Source organism: Psilocybe cubensis, chromosome 10 (assembly GCF_017499595.1).
Source record: "Psilocybe cubensis strain MGC-MH-2018 chromosome 10, whole genome shotgun sequence".
NCBI classification, from domain to species: Eukaryota; Fungi; Basidiomycota; class Agaricomycetes; order Agaricales; family Agrocybaceae; genus Psilocybe; species Psilocybe cubensis.
In genome coordinates, this window is record NC_063008.1 from 1,675,340 (window position 1) to 1,697,537 (window position 22,198).

General features: G+C 45.2%; 6 protein-coding genes across 6 annotated transcripts; all 6 read right to left on the reverse strand.

The window, feature by feature from the left end:
- Window positions 1–842: 842 nt before the first annotated feature.
- On the reverse strand, window positions 843–2,268 carry JR316_0010789 (L-tryptophan decarboxylase; the record flags this gene model as incomplete). Its single annotated transcript, XM_047896453.1, has 3 exons — window positions 843–1,898; window positions 1,948–2,182; window positions 2,240–2,268. The coding sequence occupies 3 exons, from the start codon at window positions 2,266–2,268 to the stop codon at window positions 843–845; spliced, it is 1,320 nt and encodes a 439-aa protein (XP_047744498.1).
- Window positions 2,269–3,219: 951 nt separating this feature from the next.
- Window positions 3,220–5,980, reverse strand: JR316_0010790 (uncharacterized protein; the record flags this gene model as incomplete). Its single annotated transcript, XM_047896454.1, has 7 exons — window positions 3,220–3,562; window positions 3,628–5,005; window positions 5,057–5,165; window positions 5,215–5,265; window positions 5,324–5,689; window positions 5,738–5,870; window positions 5,916–5,980. 7 exons carry the CDS (start codon window positions 5,978–5,980, stop codon window positions 3,220–3,222), a joined length of 2,445 nt encoding a protein of 814 aa, XP_047744499.1.
- Window positions 5,981–6,799: 819 nt separating this feature from the next.
- JR316_0010791 (uncharacterized protein) lies at window positions 6,800–7,369 on the reverse strand (the record flags this gene model as incomplete). Its single annotated transcript, XM_047896455.1, has 3 exons — window positions 6,800–6,952; window positions 7,009–7,178; window positions 7,237–7,369. The coding sequence occupies 3 exons, from the start codon at window positions 7,367–7,369 to the stop codon at window positions 6,800–6,802; spliced, it is 456 nt and encodes a 151-aa protein (XP_047744500.1).
- A 1,148-nt stretch (window positions 7,370–8,517) lies between these two features.
- Window positions 8,518–9,818, reverse strand: JR316_0010792 (Dehydrogenase aclE; the record flags this gene model as incomplete). The annotated part of the gene is made up of 4 exons (XM_047896456.1): window positions 8,518–9,062; window positions 9,116–9,197; window positions 9,256–9,309; window positions 9,369–9,818. The coding sequence occupies 4 exons, from the start codon at window positions 9,816–9,818 to the stop codon at window positions 8,518–8,520; spliced, it is 1,131 nt and encodes a 376-aa protein (XP_047744501.1).
- Window positions 9,819–10,643: 825 nt separating this feature from the next.
- JR316_0010793 (uncharacterized protein) lies at window positions 10,644–15,085 on the reverse strand (the record flags this gene model as incomplete). Its single annotated transcript, XM_047896457.1, has 24 exons — window positions 10,644–10,699; window positions 10,753–10,798; window positions 10,861–11,140; window positions 11,195–11,366; window positions 11,415–11,776; window positions 11,836–11,922; window positions 11,977–12,058; window positions 12,120–12,155; window positions 12,206–12,293; window positions 12,345–12,389; window positions 12,444–12,585; window positions 12,637–12,941; window positions 12,988–13,005; window positions 13,063–13,095; window positions 13,148–13,156; window positions 13,212–13,284; window positions 13,341–13,416; window positions 13,472–13,594; window positions 13,647–13,819; window positions 13,877–13,958; window positions 14,014–14,057; window positions 14,116–14,322; window positions 14,407–14,425; window positions 14,542–15,085. 24 exons carry the CDS (start codon window positions 15,083–15,085, stop codon window positions 10,644–10,646), a joined length of 3,102 nt encoding a protein of 1,033 aa, XP_047744502.1.
- Window positions 15,086–16,484: 1,399 nt separating this feature from the next.
- Window positions 16,485–22,185, reverse strand: JR316_0010794 (Serine/threonine-protein kinase STY46; the record flags this gene model as incomplete). The annotated part of the gene is made up of 17 exons (XM_047896458.1): window positions 16,485–16,661; window positions 16,711–17,185; window positions 17,252–17,575; window positions 17,947–18,167; window positions 18,219–18,283; window positions 18,343–18,524; window positions 18,580–18,847; window positions 18,898–19,236; window positions 19,297–19,536; window positions 19,598–19,762; window positions 19,813–19,918; window positions 19,991–20,435; window positions 20,487–21,073; window positions 21,126–21,264; window positions 21,323–21,453; window positions 21,508–21,669; window positions 21,718–22,185. 17 exons carry the CDS (start codon window positions 22,183–22,185, stop codon window positions 16,485–16,487), a joined length of 4,494 nt encoding a protein of 1,497 aa, XP_047744503.1.
- Between the last annotated feature and the right edge of the window lie 13 nt (window positions 22,186–22,198).

Here is a 22,198-nt window from a genome sequence, read left to right on the forward strand (position 1 = left end):
ACACTTATTATGAATCGCCACGCTGCTGAAGGTATGTATTCACCGTATATTTGATCTTCTCAAAGGAAAGGCCGTCATTGAATTGAAGGTGAAGGACTAATGTTAGATAAGAGCAGTGGCATGACGAGATAATTGACTTTAAAGTATCCGATTAGACACAAAGGGAAAAGCCCAATTGGGTCAAAGGAAGAAAGTCTTTGCATTACATTCGCGTCCGGCGTCGCTTCAGTTTGGATCGCTTGGTCAAGACTTTGAGAGTCCCTCAAGACGCGATACCCAAACAGGCATAATGCATACCTTGAAGATGAACCTGTAATGATGTCAAGTTGCCAACGTGCTCTAATAATAGTTAATATATCTTGCTTCACCGAATAGAGCTACTCATTTTTGGGGCCTCAGTACGCCCTAACAATAGATAATCCCTTCTTCAGTACCGAGTAGGATTCCTGGTTCGTGTCCAGTGTCCACTCTGGGGCCGATTGAGATTTTTGGGCTCTGGAAACCCCCAAACAGTGGGGACGTAGCAACTTGGAAGACTTTTCTCCCTTCTTTTTTACGGTGGTATATTTAATTATTAGGGTGCGTTGGATATCGAAGTTCGGTCAGAGTAGGGGCACGGCAGTGGCATGGCATGGGTAATGTTGCAACAATATGATCTATTTAGGTGCGTCATTCACTGACTAGCGCCGAGCAAACTGTATTTATTTTTGGGTGCCGTAATATTTTGGGGTACAAACATACATGCTGGATATTCGTACATCTACTAATTACAATACTTGCAAATGTCTTGCATTTTTTGCGTTCGGGACATTAATGCAAACGTCCAACAATTGTGCATACAGCTAAGCCTTTAGAGCAGCGACGACTTCGTTGATTCTGATCACTGTTCCGGGTTCGGTGAACTTTTCAACGATCTCTGCCCTGCAATCCTTCCTCAGACCAAGCGCGAACGAAGAACCACCGAAATGGAACATTCCCAAGTCATCGCCACGATTGACGTGTTGACCTTCGGACACCGTGGCTTCACATGTCGAGATTTCGGTCATGCCGATGAACACAAGGAAAATGAGGCCAATTTCCTTGTTGTCGGCTTCAATAAACATAATTTGCCTTGCGGCAATATTAGAGAAGTAGACAAGAGACTTAAGGTAAGGAGGTGGGTCGTAATCGTTATCCGGGATAGGGTCGCCAATCGTGCTCGGGGCTTGCGCAAAGTAGGTACCTGGAACGTTGATGATTTTGACGATTGTCCCATTGACGGGTGCGTGCCATCGGTGGTAAGCGGTGACGTTCAAGAATCCTTGTAGAATACTCCCATGCTCGAATTGTGGGGTGAAAGGGTCATTATTCAGCAAATGCTTAAGCGAATAAGTCTCTCCTTTGAAAACTAAAGTGTCGAGAGACTGGACGTCATAAGAGACGTTGTAGGAAAGTGATTCGCAAGCAGCAGAAATGAGGGTGGTGTTGTTAACTCCACCGACGACAGGTCGGTCGATATCTCGGTTTCGAAATCTGCGATTAAAGAAGTCGTCGTAAGAGTTGAAGCCGTAGTATGGGGCATTTTTATCGCAGAGGAAGACTTCATCAAATGCGCGTCCATTGTAATGTTTAACCATAGCAGACAAGGCCCGCTCGTTCAACCAGCCGCAATGTCTGTCGTCGAACTGGTCGGCCACAAGAACATTTCGAGAATCTTTCGAAGACAGGAACAATCCCCAGGTATCGAAAAGTTTTTTGAAGTGAAGGTTCAACCTTTGTCTCGTGAATGCAGAGAAGCCCGCTCGGGTGTTCATTAATTTGGCCATAATCATATAAACGGGAGGGCCAAGGTCTCCGTAGACGGGAGCTTTGCGAAAGATATCGTTGAACATATTACATAGTTCCTGATAATTCCTTGGCTACACATGATAAGTAAGAAAATACAATATACATAAAGTAAAGACTAACAGAGTCCTGAATGCCCTCGAACATGTCAATAAATTCTTGGTGCACCACCGGGTCGCTTTCAATGAAAGCCTTGAATTCCTGGATAGGTTGCATGAGGCCGAACTCGTTGGAGTAATTTCGATTGGAAGCGCGGGTAGCCAACTCTCCTATGAACTCGCTGTAGACCGCATCGCTGACAGAGAGCCATCCCATGTTTCTCAAAGACTCGGGAGTAGGACATAGTGATCTTATTGCTCTGTGTTTTCAAGTTATAGTAATTAGCGGGTGAAGTCAGCGAATAAAAACGACGTACGCCGAGTTGCACGCGGGTATCACCTGCATGATCAAGTGTTGGGAGCAGAAATGAGTTATAAAAGTTGGGAGTAGTTTTGCGGCCTTGCGTTGAGGCCCCCATTTATACAAAGATAAACTATGACTAGAGAGAGATGCTCGACCGGGGGGTGCAAGTTCCAACCTTGCGTAAATCAAGCTTCCAGGTCAAACGTCAAGCTGTGATAAATTTAAGTACACCCTTAGGTACTCAGAGCGTGGCGCGTCTGCCCAGATCGCCGGTTCTTCAACCTAATCCAGTGGTATTGACGTAATGCATGCTTTGTTCTAGCAATGTGGCACACGACCTCTTCTTTACTACAGCAAGCATGAGATGTAAGCGTGCATGGAAGGTAGGAAAGGTGATCTAGTGTTAGGCCTGTCGTGCGAAATACTCCTTACCAATCTCAGAGATGGATATCTAAGAGGAATTGTTGAAATATCAATTACGAGAAGTAAACAGGTCGGTCATACCCAGGTCATACCTGACGAATGAAATTGGAGAACCTAGCCAATACGCGCCATGCTCGAACCGAACACACCCCGAATAGAAAGAAATTATAGATACTCAGGATGGAGAACTGCCGACAATCTTTCCAGGTTCCAGTGTTGCACCGAACAACTAAGAAGAAAAGCAGGCTGTCCGGCTGGGGGAAAGGTGAGGTGGAGTCAAAGCGGCAGTTGGAACTTGGTTGCAACCGACCTGCTTCCGATTTCTATTGTGTGCGGTTAGATGAAATCGCCATTACTGTATGAATGCACACGACTATTATGGTGAGACTGTGAAAGCAAGATGAAAACCTCCATAAATCTCCTATATCTACGGCCAACAATGAGCAAATTTAATTGATTTAAAAGATAAGATAAAGTACCCTACAAATCGTGTTAGATGCATTAATAATTTAAAATAGAAAATTATACAAGACGGTGCTGCAAAGGCAAACGTGTAGGCAGGCGTCAACACTAGGCATCGGCAGCTTTGGATTTATGTGCCTTGTCGCGCCGAATGCGCAAACCCCATTCGTATGACTTGCATAACCAAGTGAGATATGCTATATCAGATACTCTGTCCTCATAGATAAGTCGTTGATGTAGAACATCAATATTGCGGAAAGTGAGAAGAGGCGGGACGGTATCATCTGGTACTTCAACTACCGGAGTCATGCGCACTAAAGGACGCTTCCCAACGAGTGCTGTACGTGTGGACTGCCATGAAAGTTTGGGTGGTGGGGTTTTGATGCCTTCCGGTGGGTATTTAGCTGCAAATATTCTGAGTTGGGCCATGGATCGCGAGATATCGCCAATCCTGTCGAAGAAAAACAGGGGTTAACTTCAGGTATAAATAAGAGTGTTAGATGAAGAAGGACACACAACGCAAGTAACCGAATCCTGGCAATATTAGCGCGTTCAATGAGACGCGCAGGTAGCCCTTTTCTACCGTTTGAAGAAGCATCTTCAAACGGTAACCATTTTGCCCATACATCATCAGAAAAAGTCGAAGCTATCTCCCTTTCGGGTCCACGGCGAGCCTTTGCACATCTTTCTAGAGCATCCACACAGGACAAGGGACTACATTCAATCCCGACCCGATCGAATATTGTATTAAAAACCTCTCGAGCTTTGGCCAAAGGCGCGTGGGCGTAGTATACAGAGAGATAGGAACTTATAAGTCGCGGAGTGATTGTGACATATTGGAATGGTTTCGAGAATGGAACAGCAGATGGGGAACCTTCCTCCAGCAAGGACGAGGATGACTTGCGGTCCTGAATAATAGCCTCGAGGAGGAATTGAACTTCTTGGATGACCTCCTCGCTGGTTTGCGGTGGCGTGCGAAGGAAGACCGAAGACGATGGAGGTTCATCTTCTTTTGCAATATACCCCTCACCATCCATACTTTCATGCAACTCGGTCAAAGCTTCAGTGGCATTAACTACATTGTCAACAATATGCTGTGCTTCCTCGTTTGACGACGACGATGCTGTTGGTGGCGATCGCTGAGCTGTGTCCACCTCTGACACCTCGTCAGTTGCCACGGAAGGAATTCTTGAGCGTACGATTGGTGGCTTATAGGATGCATACGTGTGGAAAATATGGGACATTGCTTCATGGCCAATTTTCACGTCAACGGAATTAGGTTCATCTCCCGTCCGTCTCCTGGCCATCTCGGCTAATATCCATCTGGCCTTCGCGAGGTCCCCAATCCTTTTGCAGCCCTCGAGTAATGCACAGAAAGTCTTGTAGTCCGGTCTAAAAGCTGAGAAGCCTCGTGCGTCTCGATGAGAGTCCAACATTCGCCTGGCGAGCCGGAACGCTTCGCTGACGTATGATTTATCGCCGGACCTTGCGCAAGCCAGAATAACAGCGTTATAAGAAGCGATCGTAGGTGAAATATTGTGATCAGATGTCATCTCCGTCCATAAATCGAGGGCTTTTTCTGGTTCCGACGAGTATGCGACAGAAACGGGAAATGCGCAAGCTTCGATCATAAGAGTGTATAGTTCAGCGTCTGGGTCTGGGTGGGCGACATAACGCATGTGCGAGAATAGGTCCCATGCATGAGCACGGGCGAGTGATGACGAACGGGACAAAAGGGATGCGATGACACATGTATATGTCTTCATGGGTGCAGGTATATTTCGGTTCTCATACTCGTGGAGGAGAGTCAGTGCGGATTCGGGAATGTCTCGGATATTGGTAGACAGAAGATGTGTTCGAACATGAAGATCACGCTGCACTTCCGTCGGGGGACCTGTTGAAATTATATCAAGCTCAATACAGACATGAAGCATAGTGCACAAACCAGTTAAAAAATCGGAAAGCAATCTGTCAGCAATCAAGGCCTTTCTAGCTGACATGCACAAGCTCAGGATACTTGTAAGAACTTCCTCGGTTATAGGCAGACCAGAGGTCTAGGTGAAGTGGTTAGCATATCGAAAACGGCGGCATGGTGACTCCAACCTTGGCAACTTCCAATGCTACCTCCGCTGTAGTCCAATCCTTTTCCTTTATCTTGAATGAATTTTGTTGTCAATCATGGAAAAAAGGCGAATAGATGGAACTGACGCACACAAGCCCTGACCAACGCTTCGTATTCCCTAGCAGATAAAACGCCCATTGGAACCAACGGTTGACTTGACGCATTTGGATCGGCCCTCCTTCTTGCAGCTTCAACACGTGAAACAATATCTTTTGCCCTGCGTAAGATGCGCATATGACTTGGCAACATTGCTGGTTCGCCTTCAGGAGGACATAGCCGTTTTTCTAATTGGTCTATGATGACCAAATCCTCTTGTGCTCGCAACTCCCCGATGGCCTTTTCTTCTGCTTCCCGCGAAGCTTGGTCATTCACTTCGGAATCTGGAATGGCGAGAACATCCTCATAGAACGCCATTAATTCTTCTTCTTGGTAAAAAAATGGTTGCGCCGCCATTTTCTACACAATCTATTAGGAACAGTCTTGAAAGACAGGCGGACGACTGACATCTGCTTCAATAGCTTCATCCAACGCCATGACTCGCTTCCCTAGCTCTTGTATACTGAGAGTTACTTTCTCTGCCGAGGCACTCGCGCTGCCAGCAGTGGCGACTTCAATATTTGAAGGCATCGTGTAGGGTCTTGAAAAGAATTAGTTAGGCGAGGCAAGAAAAAAATCAACATACTTTAATGACATTGCTTCAGGAATCCTTTGATCCATGAATTCCTTGAATGCCGATGACGACGCCATACTGGAGGATGCTACCTCATGGTGGACAAATCGTCTCCCAAAGGCTCTATTCCATCGCAATGTACTGCAAACCGAGCCCGACAACCTTGATGGTGCGCCTGACACCCGCAAAAGAGTTAGGTCCAGTAGGGCTGGTGGCAAAGAAGCTGCCGCGTACGACATGACAATAGTGCCGGGCGTTGAAGATGACAGTGAAGGGCCAGAGACTGCCTGCTCCGTTCAACAACTGTAAGAACAGCGCAGGGGAAAAATTAGATATCACGTGCTGATGCCCCTATCTGCTCATTTCAAAATGGTGCCTCTCTCGGAGTCTCATCAGCCTCAGGTCATTCCCACTGTACAGTCATACCACCACTGAACACACTCCATGCTGACTCCGTAAACTACGGAATATCTTTTTCCTGATAAGTAGCTATTCACTTTTTATGCTATCCTTGGGCTTTAACACTTGTCAATATTGTTTATGCTCACTCTGCTCACGAGGATGCCATGATAACTTTCAGGAGAGCAAGAAGCAGCCTGCTTCGAGGAGACAGATGTCAAAATATCCTGTCTTCTACGGAAAGGATACAATACAATTTGCAACTTGATACTAAATAATAATTGCTTGTTCCGCGTTCCTGATTCCAAGCGAAGGCACCGAGTCCGAAGTAACGTGTAATGGCGGTGAGAGCACTTTCGTTATCAGCCATGTCGCATCACAAACCAAGCGATCCTAACACCAGGCCTAGAGCTAGGCCACTCATTATCCCGGCAATGTCAACCAATCTTTTTTTCGCTGAGTAAATTTTCCGTCTAGGTGTTGAAAGAGAAGCGGACTTACAATTGGGCAAGAAGGTTCAGCACACCTGCTGTCGAATTTTCCAATCCAACAAGAACCTGGTTGAGTGAGGCATCTAATCCTAGAGTCGCCACAACGAGGTTTACACCAGGTATCGTTCTCTTGGCGTTATTCAAAGTCCTGACAATATTCTGTCGATATGTGATATTAATACGTGAATTTCTTCAACCTTATGAACGGGACCCACCGAAACAATTGGTGCAGTAGCGGCTGCAATGGTTGCTGGAGAACCACCTGTGGGACTGACAGTTCCGAGCAAGGCGAGCGATGCAGATGCCGTGTTCAAGGATGCGACGAGGCTTGCCACAAGGGGTGTAAGTGTTACAGAGGATGGCAAGATGCTCCCAGCAACAGTGTCTAACAAACTATGAGTTATAATTTTATAGTTAGTCAGACATAAATTGGTTGCACATACCAATACTAGAAAGAATTGGGGTGGTCGCGGTTTCAAGAGTATTGATGATTGCGAGAACATCAGAGATGTCGGCTCTTTTTTCGACATGAGTCTCAGAAGGTGTGGGGCTCGACGAAGCCGCAATAGCGCCCATCGCGAGGAAAGTCAGAATGTATCTTGAGAATATCATGAGCAACGTTTGTTTTAGATATTTTCAGATGCAATATGGACATCTCGCTTTTATACCTGTAGAAATTCAGAGAAGCATTTACATAGCATGAAAACCTCCGATGACATGAGTCTAAACCCTGTCAAAGATGAAATGCGTATCAGAGCTGTTTGCAGGGACACCTGGCTCCGTCGACTTCCCGATCGATAAATTTGTTAAAATTTCGACAGCGTGTTGGAAACCAATAAAAATTTTTCAGAGCGATTCGTCAAGAACTGAGGTACACTTTAGACACATTGATTGTTGAGCTTGTGTGATTTTCTCAAAGACCAAAGAGCTTCCCCCTTTGTCATGCATCCGGAAGGTACCCTACGAGATCGTCCGGATCGGTTCCGGGAGAGTGAGCACAAAGAATCATTACCTATCAATGTCCAAGTAGACATACTATGCTGACCATCACGTCTTTATATAGATTTCTAGATATCACACAATAGAATCCCTTGTAACGATAGCCTAACTTGCGCCTCTTCTGAGCAGACCAAGATTATCAGCGGGAATTTGAAAATAGTTTGACGACCTTCCTCTAGTCCCCTCTAGTTGCTTGGTCATAGGGGGAGAGGTAACCCTGACTTGTCGAGAAACGTATACAGACCCTATAACTCTTTACATACGCAAGGACGAAATTTGATGGCTTCTAGTTTTCTGCGGCACCAGGGGTATTCTACTTCATTATTTTTCTACAGTAACATTATCCCTGTGTGGGAAACATATGTTAGAGCGCCTATCACTGACACTATGCCATTTACGGATCACGTCAATAGCGTCTATACGCCACACGTCCCCGCAACAGATTGCCACACTACTCCGATTAAATAATGCTTTCGAAATTTTATATCTTTTAATAGATGGTTAGGTGCCTTCATCGATTAAACCACGTTTGTTTGATATAACATGTTTAAACGAGCAGTAAGGGGCCAAGGGCTAGTCAATTAAATATATCCCACCTTGCTTATCCGCTTAATTGTTCCCAGAAAAGAGCATTGCAATAGAAACTACCCGAATTTTCCGAACATGCGCCCAGGTTCACATAGTAAACATGATAGTTATATTGGAAACAAATGTTTTATAATATTCTATACACGTTTTTGGAGGGTAATACGAGTCCCAGACCTCGCACTGGCCTCGATTGCTTGAATAAGATGATGATTCTTCACCGCATCTTCAATGGTGGCAAAGTTTCCGGTACCACCAGCAGCAAATTCTCTCCACGCTACACCAAGCGACTGCAGGATGTCTCCAGGGGCATCGAATTCGAATTTCTTGCCGTTAATATAAAGGTCAGGTTCGTAAATGCTTGGGTAGGCCACAGGAGCCTCCATTCTGATGCTACCTTCGTCTCCTTCGATCTCCCATATGTATTGTCGTCGTCCTTCGCTGGACGCATAGCCTGCGCGCCAGAATATATTGACCATAGTCCCACTTTCTAAAAATCCAGTGATAGAAAAATGGTCTGGATTTGTAGAGGGATAGGTCTTCTCAGTCGGTTTTCCCTCACTGTCAACGACAGTTCCAACAGGAAAGAAAATTGCGTCAGTCGCCGAAATCGTGACAAAGTCACCGAGGAGGAAAGTGAGAATATCAAGCTGATGAATAATAGGTATATCTAACATGGTTGACCCTGTGGTTCATGTATTAGCAATGTAATTTGCAATGGTATGAACTATTGCTCACCATTCTCCCTTTGAGTTAACCTTAAGTCCTTCTCTGATGAGAAAGGTGTCCACAAATTTAGCTCACGCGGCATGAGAGCAAACTATACGGCCGTCAGAAATTACACAGTAGGCAATAAAGTGTATGTGTCTTCTGCTTACTACGTTAGTAGATCTAACTGTCCCGATCACACCAGAAGACAACAGTTCCTTGACCTGACTCGGAACTTTCTGAGAAGGGCTCCAGAATAAAAGCAATGAAAGGACGCATTTACCTTCCGAGTTACCATTGAATGCCTTCCTTGTAAACCTACAATCGACCGAACTCCACTTTTACGAGCAGCTTCTGCCATTTCTTCCGTGTCTTTCAGCGACGCTCCAGCTGGCCACTCTACAAAGAAGTCTTTTGTGGCCTCTATAGCGCGCATTACGACAGATTTGTGATGTGGAGCAGCAACAGCCACTGCAACTAAATCAACGTCACTATCAGCAGAAATGCGTGAGGCGTCGCCAAAATACGCCTTGATAGGATGTCCAACCCATTTCGAATACTTTTCTGCAGATTTCTTCGCCGATTCTTCGGATGTCGTGGACACAGCTACAATGTCATATGCACCGGTCAAGGATGGCTGTATAAGTGACGGGGCGAGAGCCGTTGACGCCCATCCCGTCGAAGATAGACCGACAAAGCCTACTCCAATTACAGGTTTCGTAGGTGGGGACATGTCAAAAGTTGATGCTTTGAACAATGTTTGACAATTGGCAAATTGCTCCTTTCTATAGTTTTGGGAAGCAGCTTGGCAGCAGCAACATGCGTAAGGCGTTCAATGTGCGTATTCAAGACACCTTGCACCATTCCGTGTTTGAATCGATGAAGATGGTTCTTGTCTAACTCAGACACTGAGCAAGCATATAAATCTTGTTGTAGCTGACACTTCGTGGATTGTCAGTGCAATAGGGGTCAGTAAGCAACATGACGTTTGCGAACTATTCTTTTCCGCATCCGGTGTACCTCTTTGAAAATATGAGGATGGCACTGAAGATTGATTCGATTGTAAAATTAGCTCGTAGTGACCGAAGGGCTGCGATTTGGTTAAACACTCTCAATCCAACACCAAGTTTACTATCGGTGTATGAGATTGGTTGGTGAAAGAGCGGGAAATCGGCAAGCAATTCATACGGTTTCTGGGCCATTTGTAAGGTTTTTGGCTTAATAAGTTAAAACTTTCAATAGGCTTGATGATTTGTGTACTGCACTGCGCATTGTCAAAGTAATAAGTAATAATAAGCATGTTAAGCAACTTCGGGTCTTACACATGTTCTGACAAGATTAGAAAGATTTCAATATGATGGTGCGCGCTGGTGTGCGTCGACTGATTGACCGGATTTCTGATAGCCGCGCTTACTCGCCGCGATTCTTCAAACAGAAAACGATGCACATTCCATATTTTGCAATGAAAACGATTGTCGAACTTCTTCAAAATGTAACAAATGGTATATAGCTACGATACGTATCTGGATTCCACAAAGCACGAACCATATGTAGATACTCAAACTTGAATACTTTCTGGAGGACCGAGGTAGCTTGGTTGTAATCCACCTGCGTCTATATACTGAGTCAGAAATCGACGGCACAAATAGAGAAGACAAAATTTTTACCTATGACAATCTTCTGGATCACCACAGCAGGTTCCATCATTGAAATCTAGTGGGAGAAGGAAATCGTTGAATAAAACTGGGAAGCGTTAAGAACTTTTATATTCTCACCTTCAATGTATGAGCACCGGGGCGGACACCGCTGAATTTTGTCGGCGTTGTGATAATTGAATTAGCAACCCATCCATCATTACCATCCCACCCATTGGGAAGGCCTCCGGGTACCTCAGGGCCAATGGGTACAACTTTCACAGGAGCTTGTGAGTCAATCTGAAGGGAGTATGCTAAAGGTTGCTGGTCCGTGTTCGAGTTGAGTGATGGTGAAAGGTAAACAATCACGGTCACATTATCACCAGCTGCGTTATTATTGAAGTTTACGAAATCGTACTCCCTGGTTTAGAATTCAGAGACAGTGGGGGAAATTGATCACTTCCGAGTCACTTACAAAGTTGGCCCCGCACCAGCAGTAAAGTTGACATCTCCCAGGGGCATGGGAGTAACAGCGGATAGCGTTTTTCCAAGTCCAGGGAGTTCCGTCCAGGAAATTCCTTGAACAGTCGTTTTTCGGCTGGCATGCGCCGCTTCAATTGATACGACACCTGTGCCTTCCACGAAACCTATAAAATATAAGCATGCTTTCACAGCATTATACCAGACAAAAATACCTTTGAATCCACTGGGAGGTGTATTCTTTACTGCAAAGAACATTACAGGTACAACCAGAGGGGCTTGTCCAGTGGCAGTGGCAGTGAATGTAATTTGAGCCGAGTTGCTTCCAGCGCTGAGTTTGCTCCAGTCTGTGACACTGGCAATTACTCGTTGTTCTGGAGCACTGGGAGAAATAGATCCCTTCGCCGGCGTAAGCTTCAACCAAGTCACATTACTGGTGGCAGTGAATGTGAAAGGAGTAGGTCCACCGGCGCCAACGTCAAAGTAGCGGTCAGCAATAGGTGAGAAATTATCCAAAGTGACGGAGGGTGGCGGGCAGCTGTATCCTTGCGCACATTGATTAGGGTTATCTCCCGGCCTATGAAACGAAAATGAGACTATGGAAAGTAAAACGGTATTGGAATGGACTGGACATACCAGGCACCTAGAGTACCTTCGGGTACAATTCGCATGACTCCTGCAAGGGCATTCTTTTTCGATTGAACTCTGGAAATCATCGGCATGCTAATAAATTCGATGAATATCGTTAAACAGTTTCAATAATTGGATCTCAATTACCTGTTGGTCATGGGCTGTTGCCAGTAAAAGTATCCCAGATCTGTGTCGTTCAGGTTAATAATGTTATTGACAGAGAGCCAAACTATCTCTTACGTGTTTGATCCATCATGCTTCATTGAGATGAAGTTTAGACTTAGGCGTACAAGACTGCCAGAAAAGAACGTACTGATCCCATTTTCCTAAGTACAACGTCAGTGCTATAAATGTCATAATCCCGAAAATTCCTTACCATCAAGAATAGTGTGATACTGCGTCTCAATGTCAAAGTCATGTTCAAACAATTGCTCGACTGTATCCGCCAGTTGGTTTGTGCTCAACTGTATTCTCTTTATTCGCATTGTCTAAGCATCATTTAAGAAATAACTTACTCTGGCTTGGGACGCCCTCATATTATTTTGTCCTGCTGTGATCAACTAAATGACGAAGAATCAGATGACAATCTACACAAATCAGAATGGAAAACAGACCATCTTAGCGACATTGCTGCTCGCAATGACCGGATGGTGCACAAGTTGGAAGAAAGCCGGTTGCATGGTCTTTGACAAGCTATTATAAATTTTGGTTGACGCCGCCTCAAGAGCTGCCCAATCCGCCAGTACATTATCCGCTCTAAACCAAAATCAATGAAAAATATTCAACAGCAGAGAACCATTGACCTACTCTCTGTAATTGATCAAGCTGTATGTTGTCGAGTTCAACAGCTCCGGCTTCCGTCGGGCGTTGAATCTTGTCAGATTAGCGACGATATTGGCAACGGTGACCGTGTCTTGCTGTGACAAATCGAACTCGCGAGTGGCCCACTGGCTGACAAACGACTGCACGTTGGCAGGTGTCCAGCGAGTCGCATTCCATCCGTAACTGAGGAAGAACTCGGTTTCTCGTTCGTATGGCTTGAGATCACCAACATTCAGAATCCAAAGGCGGTCAGCTTGACGCTGGATTGCAAGGGACATTTGTTGATGAATCTAATTTGGGTCAGCATGGATATTTTTACCCCAACGGTTTAAGCACCTTCTCGATTTGTGAACTCTAACAAGATTCATAAATTAAGCAGGCAATAGAACACTGCTGTACTGTTCAACTCACCGTGATCCATTTGTAATCTCTTGGGTCTCCGACCTATGCGCCGAGCTTGGGTCAACAATTTTGACATTTAACCAAAAAAACTTACATAGTCGACCTAATAAAATAGCCAAAGTGAGCATACGTTCTTACGCAAAATAATTAGATTTTACGTGGTAATAGACACCAGCACCTCCTGTCCTGTTCCGTTCAGATATCGTAGGGAACCGCCGAACATTTCCCCAGCTGCAAAACGTTCAGCTCGTTGGACATAAACTCTAGGAGTAGGAGAACCGACTTACTTATCGTCTGACCAAAGTAAAGTCACGTAATCAGGAACACGCATTCCATCGTCGTAGTATCCCTCTACCTCCTTGTCTAATTTTGCCATTGAATAAATCTTAAGGGCTAGACAACTGCAGAAGAGACGCACAGAGAGCCCAGATCTGAGGGATACCTGACACATCGGTTTCATTGTAAACTTGTTGTAGAATTTGCGTTTGGTTAGCAATAACACTCTCGAGGAGGGCAATATTCGTATTTTCCGAAAGAGGCACTACAGTCATAGTTAGAATTGCCAAAGGACGCAGGCACGTAGCATATCTTACAGTCACCAAAGCCTCGCATGCCAATCGTATACACAGATTCGAATGGCCTAGCGCGTTGAGCTCCAGCCATCCAAAACGCGTTGATGTTGTCAGCATTTATGGTGTAGTCCCAAGGTCCTTTACCGAAGACATTGAACTCATTAGGAGTGGAACGCATCATTGGTTCTTGATGACTTTTGAAAATGCAATGTATAGGAGCACGCAAGACCATGACAACTCAATGAGCGTACCTTGTTCCCATCACAACACCATAATAATCCGCCAATGGCTGATTCTGCGGATCATCAATACCAAAGGCGCTTCCCCACATAGCTATTAGTAGAATTAGAAGCTATCCCGCAACGGGTAATACAATAAAGATGCATACCGGGCCACAAGTAATTTCCTTTCAACCTCAGAATGAGTTCATATCTATGACCGTCATCGGTTTAACATATTTTGACGAAGATAAAAGCAGTTCGCGACTCACAACTTCGTATAAAATACATGGTTAAAAGGGCTGCCAGTGAACGGCGCTCCGGTCCCATTGGTAAACTTTTCTGCTGCCCAGTTTTGTAAAGCTGGTTGTTCGTCATTGAGAAATATACCACGGTACTTGACAGAAGGTGTGCCATGTGAACATCCTGAGTTCGCAACAAAAATGCTTGCTTGTGTAGTGGTTGGAACATCGGCCCACCTGTGAAAGAAGGAGCAGGTTATTTCGATTCTATTCTACACGGTCCGCTAAGGAGCGCCAATGAACAGAAAAAATAGCACGTACCAATACCACGGGGATACACCTACATAAGAAAAAGTATATTAGTAAGGATTCCACACCCGAACGACAACAGTGGGAATGGAGGTCAAATAGGTCATGGGCCGGCATTCTGTTGTAAAAAATAGGCGATGAGCTCACCAAATTGTTCAGAATGGTCATATAGCGCGAAGATCGTGCCGCGCTTGTCAGCACCAATAATTACGTAGGCACTAGCTACTCCAGGAAGTGGGTTGCTGACGACACGGGTCATGAATGACTCCCATTTTCCATCAATTGAAGATACATCCAATTTGGCGGACTTCACGATCTGGTCGATGAGGGAGGATTTCCCAAGGGTTCCTATAATGATTGGGGAGGCGCCAGCAGGTGGTTTGGGAGCAGGTGCATCGCCTGGCAACGAGGAGTTCACGGCATTGTTTGGTGTAGATGGAATGGTGAAGTTAGTTAGAGACGGTTTGACAGAGGTGACACGTTCTATATCAGCCTGGAAATTTGCAGCAGCGATCTGAACACCAGGCCAGTCGTCCGAAGAAATGAGGATGGGCGAGGCCTTTTTGTTGTCTACTATCGCAAAGGTGTTGCTGGAAGATTGGAATGTGACGCATGTATCTTGGCCGATAGCATATACCCCGCACAGAAGAGCAAGAGTGCCCAAAAGGTAGGTAAACCGGGCTCGCGCCATCGCAGTTTCGACAGAAGAAACCTGAAACTGTAAGCGAGTGAGGGAAATGCGATATGGACTTCAACGACTAGATATCTGACGCACTGATTATATGGTATTTACTAAATGTCAAACGGAGCATCTATCCCAAAAAAAAAATCATGACACGATGCACGGGACACCTAAGCCAGCGAAGGATTCGATGTAAGTGAACTCTACGCCCCGTGACAGCCAGAGAGGCCCGGTATGGACTATCTTCGGGACGAAGCTTAGCGAAACCGGTGCTATGGACGCAATGCGGGGAGAAGCCATAGGGAGGCCATGTCTTTTTCTAAGGCGAAGATAACTTGAACATACCTCCATCCACGCGCCGACATACTCCAGCGTCGCTAAGAAGGATGGAGAAGGATATTTTGAGTACCCCAGGACTATTTTCAGATATTCGGAGTGGCTTGCGTCGATTCGCTATTAAATATTTCCCCTATAAACGCCGAAGGGTGAGAGTATGAAGATAATTGAGGAAGAACCATCAATCAGAAAATCATGAGCGAAGAAGGGTGGATGTTGGTGCTTCAAACTACGACTTGAAATGGGGAACAAGTATTCAAACAAGCGTAGAAAAAGCACATGACTATCGAAACTTGTTGATTGGTGTCGCACGGGCCGCTGACGGCTGAGAGCATTGAGGTTTCAACCAAGTCCCAACTAGCCCAAGTTTCCGCCTGCCGGTGAGTATAGAATGAATACAAGAGATGTGTTCAGGCTTTTCAGTGAACCTATATGACGAATAATCAGTGGAAGCAAGAATCACAAAGCAAATGATAATTCAGTTTAGATTGGAAAAGGGTACACTTGGTTGCACATACCTAAGATTGTGAACTTGAACCACTCAACCTGGTATGCTTTCTAATGTCAAGTCAGATACTGGAGGCCCGGATATGGTGTTGATTCGGAGCTGAGAGCTTGAACGAAGAAAATCGTGTTCGAGACCGTAACAGCGACAACAGACAGACCGAAATAAGCAGCAAGATTATGTTGAAAGGATAGGACACAGTGTATGACACAGTGTATTAGCCGGTCAATGATCTGTCCATGGAGCTTAACGCTTATCGCATAAAGCTTCAAGCTTCAAGCTTCACCGTTGGCACCGCTCAGCGGCGTTGTAGTGATAGGCTGCATAAACATTTGTGACTATGCCCCAAATGTCACCTAGTCATATTATTTGGCTATCCAACGCTGACCAAATAAACCTTAGTTTGGACCGAGATAAGATAAGATAGCGGTTGTTGCAAACTACAAAAATGTGCTAGGAACGCCATTACAACTCAAATAACAGGAAAGAAAGCAATCCAAATCTTCGATGAAAACATAATCAGCCCAATGGAAGTAAAATCAAAATATACCGCACGCCAAATAGTGCTCAACGTCGACCAGATGCAAAATTGACCTCAACTTTAGTGTTTGGAAGGACATCTGGTGGTTCAGGTGCTCCTTCTCCTTCGCTATATTCCCAGTCTTCGCGCACTGAATCTGTTGTCCATTCAGAGTCGGTTTCGACAGTTTCCAGTTTACACCATCGACGATGTTTGGGCCAGTGCTTGTAATCTCGTCATTAAAAGATGATGTTTGTGTTTGAACCGAAGTACCTCTTTTTGACATTTTTTACCACAATACACGGGTTTGTTATCCAAGATACAATCTCCTGCACATTTCTTTAGCATACTCCGTCGCTTGGGTTGCCTATGACAGTTTTCGCAATGCCCCGATCTTGGTCTCTGCAGCCCCGTCTCTTCGCGGAAGCGGTCATATGCATTCCAAATATTGGTGAATTTGGAAAAGTCCCCTCGATCAAGTGGTGCTTTCCCCAAGCGGTCGTACGACAGAACCAAGTGAAGACAGCAATAGCTGAAGAGCCCGTACTCGCAGCTGAGATCGGCCCATTGAAATGCTTCCAAAGTGTCAAATTGTTGGGTATCGTCGAGTATCCTCCGCTTCATGCAATGGCAAATGAGACTGGCTGCAATCGCCTTCTTTTCTTTGGGATACTCCCCATCTACCACCCGTTTGAACAATGCAACCCCCGTAGCTTCGTCGAACTTCAAATGAGTACCGGTGGCCACCCTAGGATAACGTCGTTCCTTAATATTACAATATTCAACAAAAACTCGGTAGCTAGTAAATACATACCGAAGACCCAACTCAAGAAGATCATCAACGTTCTCTTGCGACGCCCCAGCAGATAACTCCGTATTCTGACGCGTTACAAGACGTTCGCGACATTCTTTGATACCTTTTCTATGAAAATATGAGGATGATCCTTGACCATACGGACCAGGCGACGTCGCGGGCTTGAAGCAAGCGTGATACATTTGAACATATTGCTCAAACGCGAATTCTGGATCATCGGTGCAGTTATCCTTCCAGAAATCTGTCAAGGAGGGGAACTTTTGGTCATTCGTGTTTTCTTGGCGAGCCATTTTAGCCTTGTGTGGATTATCAAAGATACATGACCTATCTCGAAAGAATAGAGTGTTTGCGATCTGTGTAAGCAGACCGGTGCATGAGAAAGGCGAATGAACGGTAACCATGGTCCGTCACCGCCAATTTGGCATCTATGCATTTGTTTGACACACCTCGCATCAATAAACACCGGAATATCCCGAACGATCCGAACTGGGAGCCTTCAACCTTTGTCAAATTTACCACTTGGGCAGAGTAATACAAGGATGTATTTGTGGTACATTGATAGAGATATATAAAGAAAGTGTGAGATAATTGGCGAGAAATCTGAAAGGATGCTCCCTCACGGACAGTCATTGTAAGGAGCGAAGTAGACGCAAAGTGATACTTGAAGCATCTGTGAAAAAACCTACTAGGTTTACTTGGCCGTCGTTGGCTCCGCGCAGTCAGGTTTGAATCTCAAACGACCGACTACTACAGCTTTTGGAGGATCATTGACGAGAGAAACTTTACAAGCATCTTTCCTTCCATCCACAGCTTCATCAGGGGCATTTTGGGCACCGTCTGGCGCAATTGTCGTATCGGTGGTAAATTTGCCCCAAGGATGCCCTTTTTTCGGTGTAGAGAAAACGTAAAAATGACCCTGCGAGCATTAAATAAAAAATTGTACGAGGGAAATTAAAGGTCTCTCTACCTGTCCGTCGGGATGTCCGTGATTGACAAAGAGAGCGTAGTTTGGTGCTTCGAGCAAGCTAATAACTATAATGGTGAGCGTAAGCGTAAGGTTTCTATACCAAAATGATACGATAGAAACGTACCAAGAAGTAGATCTTCCTTTTGAATGTTATGTTCCTTGCCATAGTAATTCAGAATCAAGTCAACGTTTGCTCGAAACCATGCCCTGGGTGCATCTAGCTTCTTCATATAGTGATATTCAGCCTCTTCAGTGTATATATGCGCGGATTTATGACCAGAACGGAGGCGAAATGTGTGATGACGACTTGTATAATATCAGTACGGAAGATATTAAGGCTAAAAATCGAGACAATACCAACACAAGAGGCATGTCGTGCTTTGTTCTGAACGCCAACAATCCAGTAAAGGCTTCAAGCCCCTTTTGCGCAGCATTTTTTTTGTCAAGGTGGATGTGGCCTTTCGAAACACTCCCATAGCCGGCCATGGAAGGGAAACCGCCGGTAAGCCCGCCAGGGGTCTTGGTACGCTGAAGTGCATTGAACAGGGTAAAAAATGATCCAGAGGGCTTCAACAGGTACCCAACGTCTCCTATGTGAACGGTTGAAGGAGTCCATAGAGGCAGCGTCACTAATAAACATTCAGAAATAAAGATATTGAACTAGAAATTTCCTTCTTACAAGATGGGTTATAGTCATGTTCCAAAAGGTAGCGATAACGCATTTCGTCCCTCGCCTCAAAGAACCCCGCATTGGCAGAGAGGGGAACATTGTCATCCAGAACTGAGCAATTTGGGCCATTGTCTTTGGGTGGCTGAGTTTGTGAAAGACGCTTTGAGGCCACAGATGATGCTCGACGAAGTGTCTCGGGTTGAACATTTCGTTGCCCACTTGTAATTTTGACATCTTCCATACGAAGTGCATCCACCTCCTGTGCAGATGGTATTGCAACATAATCATCTGAGTCATCGAAACATTCTCGATGGTTTCCATGACTTAAGTGCGGAGTGGACGTTGGGGCTATACAGGAATCATAAAAATAAGTAAACATGAAAATTATGAAAGAAATAACGATCGTACATTTGATGGATGGAGAGGCACAGGTGGCAGATAAACTTGGAGATAGTGGCGGCATTTCGTCGTCGATAATCACCGAAGGATCCGAACCATCACCCACAATAATCCTGAGGCGCTGAAGTCTTGACACAGTGTCTGTAAATGGAGATCGTTTTGCTGGATCCCGCTCCCAACAAGCGCTTATCATTTCATGGAACAAAGGTGACGTAAAATTCTCTGGAATAAGTGGCCGCTTGTCTTTCTCTGAAAAGTCATTTAGACAATGAGATTCATAAATGAGCGATTTCATAACTGAGATACTCACCCAGAACATTATATCGAACTTCGTCGTCATCATCGTGTGCCCATGGTAGGTCTCCCATAGTGAGCACTTCGATGCAGACAATACCGTATGCATAAATGTCAGTCGCCGTGGTCAACATTGACGACCCTTCCAACAACTCTGGAGCTTTCCACCTCAATGTCCCGGCTTGCAAACATACTCAATAACCTTGATAAATCGTAAAGCCGTAACAATACCTTGCATGGATGATCCCGTTATCCTGCACACCTCCGACTTCATTTCGCTCTGGCCAAAGTCAGAAATAACGCATCTGCAGTGATCATCCACTAAAACATTTGACGCCTTACAAAACAGTAAGTTAGAAGGTATAGGTAAAAAGTTGCTTTGACATACCTTCAGGTCTCCGTGAAGTACATTCATCTGATGTAAATATTCCATTCCTTTGGCAATCTCTTGCAGGATGCGATATACGTCTGTCAGCTTCAATATCTTTATGAAAGATCGTCCATAACTTCCCCGACTCTTCGATGAGGGAAGATTCTCTGCGATGGAACCCAGTTCATGTAGTTCTGTTTCGTCCCGTTGCGAAATCTTCCTCAAAAACTCGACAAGATTGCCATTTTTCATATAGGGACTAACAAAGAACCAGGGGTGACTTCCAGTCGCACTACTTGCACCGTAGAGCTTGAGAACGTTAGGGTGGACGAGAGATTTCCAGACCTTTATTTCCCTGACGAATAAATCGGAAGGAGTGACTTCAGAAAGAACCTTGATAGCAACCACTCGACCTTTCCACGTTCCTTGAAAAACTTCAGAGAAAAATCCCATTCCTATCTTACGACCTCTCTCCACCTCATACCTGGGATAGAATTTTAGCGTTTATCAGTGACGTACAAGGGAAACTCCGAACTTTGTGATTGTCCAGAAAGGGAGGTTTGTTGAGAACCTATTCCCAACGCTCATTCGCCTCAACGCGTCAATGCCACTTTCTATAAACTCTTCATGAAGAGTGTCCTTCGTCCCTTCCTCTCCAATTTCTGATTTCTTTTCGAGAGTTCTCTGCAATGTTTTAATAGCCTCTGGCATCTCTTGGGCTTCAATGCCGAGGAATGAAAGTAGCTTCGCATCGCTTCCAGATTCCAATGCCGCCTTAATTGACCTTCTTAAATCTTCCATATCTGCTTTGGCATCTTGGGCATTTTGCGCAGTTTGGATCTTTTGAAGAATGGGCATGATATGAGGCCTTGAAAGTAAATCGTCGGTGGAACGTGACACTATTGTAGGTGATGCTGATAATTCAAATGATCGATGCGAAGAAGACGACGGGAGTCCATCTAGATCGGGTGCTGAGCATCGTTTGGCTTTCTCAGTTGTGAGCAATGCCTCAGAATGAGTCGTGAATCCATGATCCATCAGGGAAAGTATCTGAGCTTGGTTGTTAGAACTCATCTGCATGTTAGCGCAGACTGCCTGATAAGTTCGAATTTGGATAGTGGTCTTGCAAAATAGGTTAGCGGGAGAGTTCATGGAGAAATTTGTGGAATTATACCGTGAATAATGTCAGAGACCGTAGCAAAGATTCGTTGCAATCAGCTATCGCTTTTGCTGTGTCATCCCGTTTTAGATATCGAGCCAGAAAAGGGAGTTCAACTTGCGATTTAACCAGAGAAAGAAAAGAATCAAAAGATCTTTTTAACAGACTTGTAGTGAGAAGATTATTAAGTGAATCCCAAAGACAGAACCTACCGTTCGAGTACAAGAATAGGTCCTGCCAATTGTCTAGCGACGTACTCGTCAGAATTTTCCACTTCATTGCAAATCGAGTCCAAGATGGTTGTACATGTCTGTGTAAGGCGAAGAAATGCCAGACGGTTCATCTTTGCGAGCACGAATCAGTGTCGGGATTGGCAGAATTGTAGGAACACACTTACAGAAACTTGTTGGACCGTCTTCCAAATACCCATAAAGGTCTTGGAAAGTCCTTGTAGGGCAGGAACAGGCGCATATTCCATCAGTTCGATTGATGTAACCAGCACCTCTAATGCAATATCGCCTGCATATCCGACCATGCGCTTCAGAGTGGCATTCACAGCCTGTGATATTTGTCAGACACGGGCTACAACGTGATGAGAACACAGTACCTCGCGAGTTTGGATATAGGCCTGTTTTTGCTCCTCTGGTATATCTTCATCATCGCTATCCTCCCAGGGTCGTATGAAATCGCAAGCCTTTCCGAACCAACTCGTAGGTGAATCCGCCTTGTGCAATTCCGAGGCGGAACTTAGTCTGTCGATATCGCTCGGAGCTTTCGACCTCGACCTTGGCCTCACAGACAGCAAAAGACTAGCAAACGAGCTACTTTGGGTCATCCTGACGGGCGAGAGCCGGCTCCGCATTGTAGGTGAAGAAGAAAGGTGGGTGTAGTGTCCAGAGTCAGTGTTTGAGCGTGCTCTGGTCTGCATTTCGGTACCCGCCGAAAATGCAACAGAGCGAGAAAGGGAAGGGGATGCCGGATTACTTGACGAAGACAACTTCACAGTCGCAGTGGAAGGCGATTGTTCCATGAACGGACAGTCTGCAGTGGTCGAGAACGACTGAGGCAGAGCCATGATAGACAGAGGT